The 12824-nt window shown below is 37.4% G+C and overlaps 1 protein-coding gene across 3 annotated transcripts in view; it reads right to left on the bottom strand.

Moving 5' to 3' along the window:
• Window positions 1–615: 615 nt before the first annotated feature.
• The window catches only part of VGLL3 (vestigial like family member 3), a 41542-nt gene continuing 29333 nt past the window's right edge, over window positions 616–12824 (bottom strand). For 2 of the 3 annotated variants that reach the window (XM_065876704.1, XM_065876706.1), the window contains exon 4: window positions 616–1262. In XM_065876704.1, the coding sequence (XP_065732776.1) occupies window positions 1219–1262 (44 nt within the window). In that variant the 3' untranslated portion in view covers window positions 616–1218. The remainder of the gene's footprint in view (window positions 1263–12824) is intronic. The other variant, XM_065876705.1, reaches the window with a different exon arrangement.

The following is a 12824-nucleotide window of genomic DNA, read 5'->3' as shown; positions in this document are numbered from 1 at the left end:
AAAAAGACGCAAAAACTGATTTAAAATATTACATATGCAATACATTATTTTTCAATTTAAAATGATGGGTAACACTCTCAGAAACAGCCATTGAATTAAAGACTTTGTGATGTGTCTAGTACCTTCCCAAATATTATCCCTTCAAACTATCTTCAGGAAAAAAAAATTCACTTAAAATATGGCAAAAAATTGCCATGAATGAATAATTATAAACAAGAAAAATAAGTCACTGGCACTCAAAGGTAGCATGATTAAATTTTTTTTTTCCAGTAGTTGGATAGAAATTCTGGTTCCATTTTTCAAAGTCAGATGGACTAGAAAGATAATTATATACTCTAGGCAAACTCTCCATCTGATTGAAAGTTTATGCCAACTTTCTTCTTAGTCAACCTCCAAGCAGTCTTTGGGAGAAATCAAAGTAATGAAATAGCCTTTCTTTAGTGTGATCATTAAAAAACTTCCTTTTCAAGCTTTACATATAACTCAGAGCTAAGTGAGCTAGGATGGAATTAAATCTTCACTGAGATTGAATGTAAAATAATACCATGTTGGCTTGGCTATGGTGCTACTTTTGTAAAAAGGAGAAACTATCAAACATCTGAGGTAAGCTAGAAAGCACAGAGCGTATCACAGACATCTTAAAGCCAAGCATTTTAAACATTTTTGCCAGTGCTTCTCTGAGAGCAAGTTCTTTAAACAGAACTTAACAATTGTTACAATATTAAAAAAAACCCACATCCCTCAAAAATAGCCCATCAATGCTAAATCAAACTTTCTGTATTTTTACAAAAATAGATGCACATAGAGCTACAAAATTGTATTCCTGAAAGAATGATCATTTTCTTTGTGGTTCATCTTTTCCTGACAAGGTGGTTGGTTCAAAAAGAAAAAAAAAAAAAAAAAAACTCAAAAAAAGTGTTGAACTGAAACAAAAATTAAACCATGTATTGTTAAAAGCAAGACAAAAAATAAAAGAGAGTTGCACAGTTGGCAAAGGCTCAGATGAGGGAAAAAATAAACAAAAATGCTTTTCTTCAATGTCTATGACCCACTCTGCTTTCTCAAGAAAAGGCTCCAAACCAAAGTCAGCTGGATAACACTTCCTCTTTTCCTTCCATGTCTACTGTGTCCCACTGCAGAATGACAAACCCTGGCAGCATCTTTTCCCAGTGGGCCCATGGATTCACGCTCCAATCTAACTTGCTAATACTGTGTGTTTCAGTACCATGGTGAGTCCTTACTCTTGTCTTGATGCTGTAGACCTAGAAAAGGTGACAATGAGAAATAGAAAAGAATCAATATATGTAGCACTCAAAAATGGGCAAAATCTACATATAGAAACCAAAAAGACAATTGAGCTCACAATTTTCAAGAAGTCAACCAACACAGTAGGTGACAAAAAAAACTCTAGACTAGAGCAGTGCTATCTGCATGGTACACATTCTTTACTATGGTTTTATCTTACTAGAGTAGGTGTGAATAATAAATAAAATAATATAAATCAAGATTTCTTACTTCTAATCCCAAAAGGAACTGATATGGGGGAAAATGATATAACCAGTCTTTGGGCATTTAGGCAGCGCTTCAGTTCATACTTTTCAGCAACCATCAAATGACACTTTTGGACTAAGGTAGTGACTAAATTTACTTATTTTTATTGCCTTTTCTTTCAGAAACTACTTAAGGTGGCTTATAAAAATCCATATCTCAAAGCCAGAAAATGAAATTTACAGGTAAGTTTAAAAATAGTAGTACAGGGCTTCCCTGGTGGCACAGTGATTGAGAGACTATGAGCTACTGAACACATTTTATTTTATTTAAAAATAAAATTTAAAAAAATAGTAGTACAAAAGGAAAATATGTGAACATGTATGAATTCCAACTCAAAGCTAGAATGATTAGGACGAAGTATATCAAAGAGGAAACAGAATATATGACTGATTCGGTTCTAATGTAGTCAATTGACTAATTTCTGATGCGGGCAATTAGCACAGCATCTTCAGCTAACACTCACTTGAATCACTTTATTTTTGTCCTGAGGCATAACTGTTTGGAAGAGTGAAGACTCCAAATAATGGTTGTTCTTAAGTTATTTAAAACCAAATACCAAAACATGAAGAGAAGGCTATTAAATAAGTGAGTAGAAATGCAGTGTGACTGCTGTTATGTGGGTGCTAGGATCCCAGGCTGTCTTCTTGATTTTTTTTTTTTTTTTTTTTCTTTTTTGCGGTACGCGGGCCTCTCACTGTTGTGGCCTCTCCCGTTCAGGAGCACAGGCTCCGGACGCACAGGCTCAGTGGCCATGGCTCACGGGCCCAGCCGCTTCGCGGCATGTGGGATCTTCCCAGACCGGGGCATGAACCTGTATCCCCTGCGTCGGCAGGCGGACTCTCAACCACTGCGCCACCAGGGAAGCCCTGTCTTCTTGATTTTTAATCTAAACCTGTTTTAAGTCTGGGCTGGATGTCAGAAATTGAATGGTTAAATGAGCCAGTATGGTTTTCAATGTAATTGTCACTAAAACAGCTATAGTGATTTCACTGCTTGTCCTTCAACATGTTAAAGAATTTTATAAAACAATGTGTGTCATTATAAAAGATACAATTAGTCAGTCACTGATAGGAGACATTCAGATAATCTACAAAACAGATTACATAAAGGGAGGAAGAACAAATAAAAGGAGTCAGAGAAGCACCTCATAGAGCCACAAGGCACAATCTCTGGTTTATAGCATTTGTATCCTGGGAAAAAGCAGCACTTCTAGAATGCCAAAAGATTAGCTCCATCTTAAGCTTTTTTTCATGTATACCAGCATTATGTTTAGATACAGAGTCAATAGTTTTCCTTTCCCTTTTCAAAAGAAGAAGAGAAGGATACAGAGAAGCAGGAAAAAGAAATAAAAGGACCTGGGATGTACCAATTCACTCTAAGTTTGATTTATTCATATAATAATTTTGTGGTCAGAATAATTTGCAACCTGACAAAGTCTCCGTTGGGTGACTTTTATAATCTAAACCACCTTAACTGACAATCTGCTGACTGCCTAAATATTTTTTTCATTATTAAAACATCTCATCTTCTGTATGACTCAGTATTTTCCGCACTTGAAGACTACATCAATCTATAGAATGTCAGCACTGCAAGTCATGAATTGTGTTGGAATTATCAAGTGGTTTGAGTGTCTTCTTTTCTTCTTAAATAAAAGCAATCCTTAGTTTGCCTTGCAAAGACAGATGACTCCGTCAAAAGCACGTTAGCCTTTTTCTGTGGACAAGGATTACATTACTTAACAGAGCCCTAAATATTCTAACCAGAATAACTGGTTGGAATAACTTTCATTATAACTTCGTCTCTTCAGTTGTTCTGTTTCTAAAGCTTTGCATTACTCCAAAGCAAACCTTAAAAACAAATCAATTCATCTACGCCCTGAAACATATTAAATAGCTAATGTTGTCCTTTTGGCTTAGCTTCTTCTTAGTGATGGGACATAAATAAAATTTTTACTTTGATTACTAGGTATCTATACCTGTAAGTTTCAAAATAGGTATAAGTAAAGCACAAGAAAATGAACAACCACAGGCAAAAGACCCTACTACTAGTAAGTTGTAACAGGAAAGCAGGATTATGATCTTTCCTGTTAAACACTTGCTGAAGGAAGATCAGAATATTTAAGAATCAGCCAGTACACTTAGTTTTCCAAGTAAGGGTGAGAGGGGACAAAGTCATTAACCCATGATCCTTAAGTGGTCTATACATGTCTTTAATCCATGATCCTTACATGATCTACAGTTACTTGGGGTTTCCCCAAATTTTCTTACCAGAACACAAAATCAACTCTGCTATTATGTTGTTCCTATTCAGGCTTTTTGTTGCCTTCTCAATTCCTCAACTCAAACCCATATGAAATTAGTTTATAACACATTCTGAAATCTGCCCACTGGCTAGCTGAAATTACCCGTGTTTTTCTCTTGATGTTAGTAACTCAGTTTTAGTTTTATTGTTTCGTCCGTGAGATTTTCCGTGAAAGGAAAATAAATATCATAACAATAATGTTAGCAAACACTTTCTTAGGGCTGAATATGCCAGACGTTGTGCTGCTTTATGTGAAATATCTCATTTAATGCTTCCAACTATGCTAAATATATATATATATATATATCCATTTCACAAATGAGAGAACTGAGAGTAAGAGAGGTTATGTTAACTATTAAGTGGTAGAGCCAGGATTGAAAATAGGTGGTCTGATATCGGAGTCAATGGTCTTAACCACAATGTATATGGCTCCCCTCATGTGGACTATATTGTCTGTAGGCTGTGACACTAGCCTATACTCCTGCAACTCCCTGAGTCAAAATCCTTTCATTAAATTAATTTGAAGAAAAGTCAACACATTTTTTTTTAACACCTTTATTGGAGTATACTTGCTTTACAATGGTGTGTTAGTTTCTGCTTTATTCCTTTTTGCACGGTTTAGAAACACCCTGATTTAACAGAACTGATACCAGTGTTAACAAAATAGCTCTCCTACTGTGTTTTTTTAAACTATACATTTGAAAAGCTTTTCCCAAGACACAGCAAATGATTACAGAGTAGTTTGTTATACTTCAGATGAAGACTACTCCAATCGTGTAATGGACATGTTTTATTAACTGATGTGTCTTTTGATATGTATCTTTAATATAACCACTCCTCCCTGCCTCCCAAAGACCTCCCCAGTGTGAACACTGAAGACACAGGGTGGCCATTTGACTCATGAGGTGGTTGTCAGAAATGGGACCAAAGAACAAAGACATCACATTGTTGGCTTCAGAGTCTGAGTCTGGGATGGAGTTAGGAGAAAAGCCTGAAAGGAAATGCAAGCCCACAGACCCAGTTCCTCCCTTCAGTTCCAACAACACCACCACCTGACCACCAAAAGAAAAGGGAAAAAAAACCCAGACCCAGGAATAGAACAAAGGAACTATGAACATAAGAAAGAAATATAGAATAATTAGCAGCAGGAGAGAAGTCTTGATCACAGAAGATCATAATAGGATTTCCCTTTAAAATTTGAAGAATCTGACTATATATCAAGGTATCATAACTCATTTTCCAGCTGAGATTTTTGGGAGGCTGTTGCTTCACAGATTCATCTCTTGCAAAAGGCTCTGGAAATAAGGAAGTAGAGACGGTAACAGGGTGTGTCTAAGCATAGAAAATCTAGAAACTCCCCCCTCCCTAGTTTCCTTCAACTCCGATGTGTCTGATGAAAAGTTCTTGAAGTTCCCATGGGCCCCTGCAACAATGATACAGAAGTTAGTGTAGAGAGATTTCTGGCAGGCCTGCTACTACATTCCATAGTAGTGGGTACCCCATGGCAGAAGAAATGGCACGAGCCACCCCAGCTGAGCACCTTGGAGGGATGGTCACAAATATTAGGAAGCTGAACTCGAAGTAATTAGTCATTGTCTGGGGAGCACTGTATGGAGAATGCACAGAGAAACAGTGGGGGGAGGGGACAAGTTTGCAAACAAAGGCCAAGATAGGAATGAAATGACAAGGTCAAGAGCAGAGAGCAACCTCTTAATCAACAACGTTCACAACGTGACAAACAATGTGATGCAATGTGAAGCAATCCCTAGGGAGAGCGTGAGAGAATCATCTGAGAAGAGGTTTCAACTCTAAGTGGGACAGTGTTTTAAAAAAATGACCAATGAAGATACCAATGAGCTGGACCGTGACTACTCAGAATTGATGAAATTACTGTATAGCACAGGGAACTATATTCAGTATCCTATGATAAACCATAATGGAAAAGAATATGAGAAAGAATGTATATATATATATATATATATATATATGTATAACTGAATCATTTTGCTGTACAGCAGAAATTAACACAACACTGTAAATCAGCTACACTTGAATAAAGTAAATTAAAAAAAAAAAGAATTGATGAAGCTAAATTTTGTTTTATGGGGCAGAAATAAATAATAAGTTGGTTTACTGAAAATGTTACACTCTAGCACACCTGAGTTTTAGGGACTATGTGATTATCAGAGTCATATCCACTAGAAAAGCATATCCTACTTCTAAGGAGGCATAATCACTTGACGACATCATTGACTATCGCTCATAAGTAAGGTGAATATGCTTCCAATTAATTTTATTGCTGGAGATAAAAGGGGTAATGTGGTAACCATGCACTGGTGAACATGCTGTTGATAAAAAGAGAAGAAAAATAGGAACATAAAACCTGGATGTGCAGGTAGAATATTTTATGACTGAAAAGTAAAGAAAATACTTAAATGAACTTTTCATTTCATAGATATTAAGAGTCTAGAAAACCCTTGTGGATCAGAATGCTTGCTATTAGACTAAAAGAATCTGGTAGCTTATTTCTACATTAAAAAAAAAAAAAATGAACCCCTGCTTCATCCTTGCTTTAATAAAGAAAAGTTATAATTTTTTTTTTTTTTTTTGCTGTACGCGGGCCTCTCACTGTTGTGGCCTCTCCCGTTGCGGAGCACAGGCTCCGGACGCGCAGGCTCAGTGGCCATGGCTCACGGGCCTAGCTGCTCCGCGGCATGTGGGATCTTCCCGGACCGGGGCACGAACCCGTGTCCCCTGCATCGGCAGGTGGACTCTCAACCACTGCGCCACCAGGCACGCCCAAGCTATAATTTTTACAAATATAAATATATACAACACTGTATTGGATGCTATATCAAAATATCCAAGCTTCACCAACAACCTGACATCTAACGCTGACATACTGTCAAATGATCACAAACTATGTGATGTGAGAGACAGTCATATTATCTTCTCCTACTTTATAAAATTATCACTGCTAATGATCATACAACTGCATTTGTTTGTCTGAGGCCCCGAGCAATCAGTTTAAATGCTAGTTAAGAATTTCTAAATAAGATCTACATGGGGGTAACACCTTACCACTAATGAAGGGAAAAAAATATAAGAGTGAGGGCTATCCAATTTGGAAACTATGATTTCATTTCAGGTGAATATCAAGATAGATCATGTTTACTCACCATGGAGACCTCCCTTTATTTGTTTTTAAAACATCTTTGTTTTTTTAAACTTTAAAACATCATGGATTTCTTGTTTAAAATCAAGTCACAGAGTATTTCGAAAGTAAAAGTTCTACATAATGTCCCCTGTCATCACACAACTTGCTGAGTATACTTCAGATGTACATGCATACACCTCTGTTTGTCCTGTGCTACAACATGCTTATTTCACCAGCAATATTATCTTGGAAAACCATTCATGTCAGTATATGTAGACCAACCCTTTTGAAGGGCTACACAATATTCATTCTTCCCTGTACCATAAATTACCCAGTACTCTATAGATATGCATCATTTGGATACACAGACACGTGTGTGTAAAATTATATTTGTTACTTATGTGAATATTTTGGTAGATAAGAAAAATTCCTGAAAATATGTTTGTATAATTGCTGAACCCAAGCATATACCCACATTTATGCTTACATATTTCATCATGAGGGGTGTGTTTCAGAAAGTTTGTACCAATATTCATATTTTTACTATTATTATCATTATTATAGATTAAAAGTATCTAATCATTTCAATTTACATTTCTTTCAATATTAATGAAGCTGAACATTATTGAGATTATGGCATTTCTTCCTCTGTGTTTTATCTTTGGCCTATTTTCTATGCTTTTAAGAAAGTAATTTCCTCATTGATTTCTAAATGCTTTTTGTATATTAGGTATATTAGCATTTTTTCTCATGTATTACATGTATTTTTGGCCAATTTGATGAGCACTAATTACCTCCATACTTAGTACTGAAATTTTGGACAATAATTCTTTTAAATAATTCTTTTAAAGTCATCACAAACAAGATGCATTCTTGAACCAGACCAAGGATTAAATTTATTATGACACTTGAATTACAATTATTCACTTATCATGACAACTCTTCCATACTAAAACAATAATAAAAGATACCTAACTATGACCAAGTAATAATTGATTAGCAGAGGGAGGGTTTTCAGTGTATACAGACATTTTCTCGGGGTACATTTAGAATTGGCTTAAAATCCCCACACTGTCAGAAACAATGAGGTGAAAACTGTCTGAACCTGCCAAAATATCTTTAATTCAGATTCAAAAGAGGAGAAGAAATTTAAAGCTCTCTGAACCTGACGTTACCGGTAGACCATAATTTACTGCATTATTGTAAGAAGCACGGCACCCACACACCTGAGGCCAACATTGCAGGTGACTAGCAGTTCAGTGGCCAGGTGTTTCCCACTGCTGCTGGCCCAGGTGGCAAGCCCCCTTAGTCTGCCTGCCCTCTCAGACCTCTCCTCCCTCCAAAACCACAAACTCATGCACAGACTCTCCAGCCTTTGCCTTTAGCGATATCCACTACCTTAGACTTGTGCACTTTAAATGCCCAGCTGGAAGGGAAATTGGCAAGTACTTTAAGCATCAGGATATGGAATTACAAATCTGGACCAGCAATTCTAAAACCGACCATTTGGACAAATATATAATATAAATCACATTTAGGTAGTTTTTGATCACAGCAGCAATTTACCACGTTCAAAATGTCAGTGTCAGTGTGATAACCTCTTGGCTGAGAGAAGCTGGGGACCAGGAGGTGCAATATGGCATGAAGACACCTCTCACCAAGTTAGCGACCTCAATTTCAAAGCAGATAAAAAGTAGGGCTTCCCTGGTGGCGCAGTGGTTGAGAGTCCACCTGCCGATGCAGGGGACACGGGTTCATGCCCCGGTCTGGGAAGATCCCGTATGCCGCGAAGCGGCTGGGCCCGTGAGCCATGGCCACTGAGCCTGTGCGTCCGGAGCCTGTGCTCCGCAATGGGAGAGGCCACAGCAGTGAGAGGCCCGCGTACTGCAAAAAGGAAGGAAAAAGAAAAGAAAAGAAAAAAAAAAAAGTAACTTTGAAGACAGAGACAAAGAATAAAGCAAAAAAGGAATGGGGAAGAATGAAATGAAATACCCTCTGTAATTTCTTCTACAGACTTTCTCCCAGAACTGGAGAGGAGTAAGACCAGAAAAACGCCTGGATCACTTATTGTAACTGAAACCACAAGTTATAATACTCTCAAGAGATTCTAACTATCCAGACATCTGCTGGATAACAAATACAGCCAAACATGCATCTTTAAAGAGGTTTCTAGGTTATGCAGTGACAGCTTTACGATCCAGAAAATAGATAATACAACCAAAGGAAGAGCTAATCTGGATCCACTGCTTACCCATAAAACCTTAATTAGGGACACAACACCAATACAGCAAACATTCTACCTGAAACTATGAGTTAGTTAAGAACTCTAAAATTTTAAAACTTACTTCAGAACTGTAGAAATACAATGTAATTTTTATGCCTATTTAGTTTAAGTAATCAATCTTCCCATTAAATCAAAACATATTGGAAAATATTCCGTAAGAATGAGATATGGTATATATAGATCAATTCTACACTGACATCAGTAATTTTTCATCTCACTTCTATGTGACATGAGCACAAGCTCACTCTCTGACATTTTCCAGAAATGTCTGTCCAATCCAAGCAAACATAAATAGGGCTTCAATGATTGTGAAGATACTAGATGTCACCTGATACTGCTCAAACAAGGCAGCTATGAAAATAAGCATTATAACACATGCTTGTGGTTGACAAAAATTAAATGCCCAGTATATCAGGCTGTAACCAAACAAAACATGGCATATTTTGCTTCTCATCAGTCTCTCGCAAGACTTTTTTTGGTCATTATTGCCAAGGAATTCAGAACATGTTGGCCACAGACAACTGTTTGTGAAACCTTGTATTGTTGATAAATAGAACAAAAAGAGAAGAGTTAGACAGCCAGAAAGAGAATAAAAAGTATCTGTAAATTCCACAGGCCGGATAGAAATTTTGTATAGAATCTTTGTAGCCTATTTGAAAGTCAATGTGAAATTGCCTGGGGACAAGTTCTAAAATGGATTTCTTCATTGGAGCTGTTTCTTTTAGATGCATGCCTGTATGTGATACAGGAAATAGGAAAGCATTACTGAAAAGACAATTTGCTGGTACAAAATACACTGACCCCTGAAACAAGCCTTTTAATGCTTTGAGTGGTTCTCCATTAGAGTCATGTTAGAATTAAGTATGAGTTTTTTGAACCTCTATAGCTCTCCTCTCAGGCAAGCATATAAGCTTCTCTTGGGAAGACACTGTGTACTTTGACAACATCCCCAATCCCCAACCCCAATCAACGACAGGTAGTTGATGACAACTCCTTCAAGAAAATAATCAAGATAATGGTGTTGGGCTTCTCTGGTGGCGCAGTGGTTGAAAGTCCGCCTGCCAATGCAGGGGACACAGGTTCGTGCCCTGGTCCGGGAAGATCCCACATGCCACGGAGCGGCTGGGCCCGTGAGCCTTGGCCACTGGGCCTGCGCGTCCGGAGCCTGTGCTCCTCAACGGGAGAGGCCACAACAGTCAGAGGCCCATGTACCACAAAAAAAAGGAAAAAAAAGATAATGGTGTTGCCCAATTTTGCTTGCAATTTTTAAGAGAACATTTCAGAAAGCAAGAGATGCCACCCAATTTATATAGCTACTGATAGCAACTTGTTCACAAAATTAATACTAGAATGGAAAATGAATCTGTTTTTAGTTCACAACTTTAGAAGATTAGCATGTATTAATGGAGTTTTGGTGAATCTAATTATATTCATGGTCTAACTTCCTTATTCTGCACATACAATTTCCTTTCGATCTATGTGAGTGTCAAGAACAAATATCTCAACCATCCATAAGCACAACGGGATAGGATATACTTTTTTAGTAACCTCTACCACATGGTAGAGTGTTTAGATGGAGAAAACTATGTTTAAAAATGTCAAAGATGTATATTCTGTTGACCCTTCAAATCTTTATCTTCTGGATTCTTTATCCTCCCTTCCCTCATAATCTGCCCAACCAATACAAAAGCACCCAGTTTTCAAGGTATGGCCAATACCAGCAGACACCACTACTGGGAAATTTGACTCCAATAAATATCACAGCTATTCTTCAAGAACAGAAACAAATTAAATTAGAAACAGTCAAAGTGATAGAGGCATTTAAAGTTTGCATCTCAATTATGCATGATGCTTCACATCTCCACTGTGACCTTTTCTGTTTGAAATGCACCATATTTATTAAGAATAATGAGAGTTTTAGCTCTGCACCATGTGTCACCATCTAGAAAACACAACCATGTTCATTAGTTCGTTGGAATCTCCTAGTTGTGTCAGAGTAGGGAGTATCATCTCCATTTTGCATCTAAGGAAGAGGATCAGAGAGGTAGTGAGGCTTGCTCAGCATAATATAACTAAGTGAACATACGGGTCCTGGAATCTATTTTTTGGACCGCTGCTTTTTCCATAAACGTCTCTGCAAAGATGAACATTCCTGTTTACCATCATTTTATGAGCCCCTTAGTTTGGGGGAAAGAGTAAATTGTTGATAAAATCAATCTTTCTCCTCTCTTTTTCCTTGTCTCTTTCTCTTACATACACATAGGCACATACATACATACATATTTTTCTCTTATTCTCTCCTCCTTAAACTCATATTGGTGACCCCAATACCTTTAGCCCCGAAAGGAAACACAAATTGACAAACTAGTCTTCACTGCTTTCACTGAATTGTAAGTACATGTACACACATGCAGGATTTCTTGCCATCCGTTTTTTATAAAAAGGGCATATATAGGCACTTCTTCATCTCTTTTTTTGTTTCAGTCAGCAATACCACACAAAACATGCTTCACTCATAGATTACCCTCTTGATGGCAGTCACTTGATTCCACTTTTTTGCTACTATGAATATTGTCACAATAAACATTTTTGTACCTCTATCCTCATATGCTGCTGCTTGTATTTGTGTGGCATAGACTCACAAGAGGAAGAATACTGTGCCAAAGGTTATGAGAATTTTTAACTGTAATACATTTTCTAGTTCACTTTTTAAAACCTTACAATTCTTTAATTTTCTACCAGCAGTGTATGAAAAATAGCATTTTCCCTTAACCAACATGTCTTTCACAGGGATTCACACACACATATCACACAGGCAATTATTTGTATCATTATGCAAATGATTCCTAAAACATTCAGAATCCTCTCAGAAGGCTTCTGCATTTGTCCTATAAGGTCGGAGGAGGATCTGTGGGAAGAAATCCCCAGGTTTCCAGCATTGTGACATTACGGCACCATTCTAAGGATGAAGGGCTGGGAGAGAGCATGGGCAAGGTATACATGGCCCTGGGAGAGCAGGGGAGGTTCATTAAGGCCCTGCAGAATCCAGCCCTGGATACTCAAAACTGACAGCAGTGCTCTGGAATGCATTTCTCCCTCTGATTTACCATCCTGCTACTTTTCATGCAGATTTCATTCTCTGGCTGAGATCTCCTGGCCTTTTGCATGCATCTCAAAGATGGTTTCCATCTTCTTCTGGTCACGAAACTGTCATTCTGGACATGTGCCTTGTACAACTAACACCATTCAAGAGTGTGCAAATACTGTAACATACCTTTGGTGTTTTTTCTTTTATTTTTCCTCTCAGTGGAAAATAGACTTATGCCATAGGCCAAAGAAAAAGAAAAAGGATTACAGAAAGTGTGAAGCAATCAGCTGTTAATTACTGAAGTCTTTACTGTCACCAAATCATAATAAACTGTAAAAGAAAGTCCACAGGAAGTATTACTTTATAAACATTCTTCCTAGTATTTTTTTTTAACCCACAACTATTTCTTTGTGACATTTTAACTATTCTAATTGAGATAAGGC

The sequence above is a fragment of the Phocoena phocoena genome, chromosome 4 (assembly GCF_963924675.1).
Source record: "Phocoena phocoena chromosome 4, mPhoPho1.1, whole genome shotgun sequence".
NCBI lineage: Eukaryota > Metazoa > Chordata > Mammalia > Artiodactyla > Phocoenidae > Phocoena > Phocoena phocoena.
The sequence above is the reverse complement of the archived record's forward strand: the minus strand, read 5'-3'. Positions and strand labels throughout refer to the sequence as shown.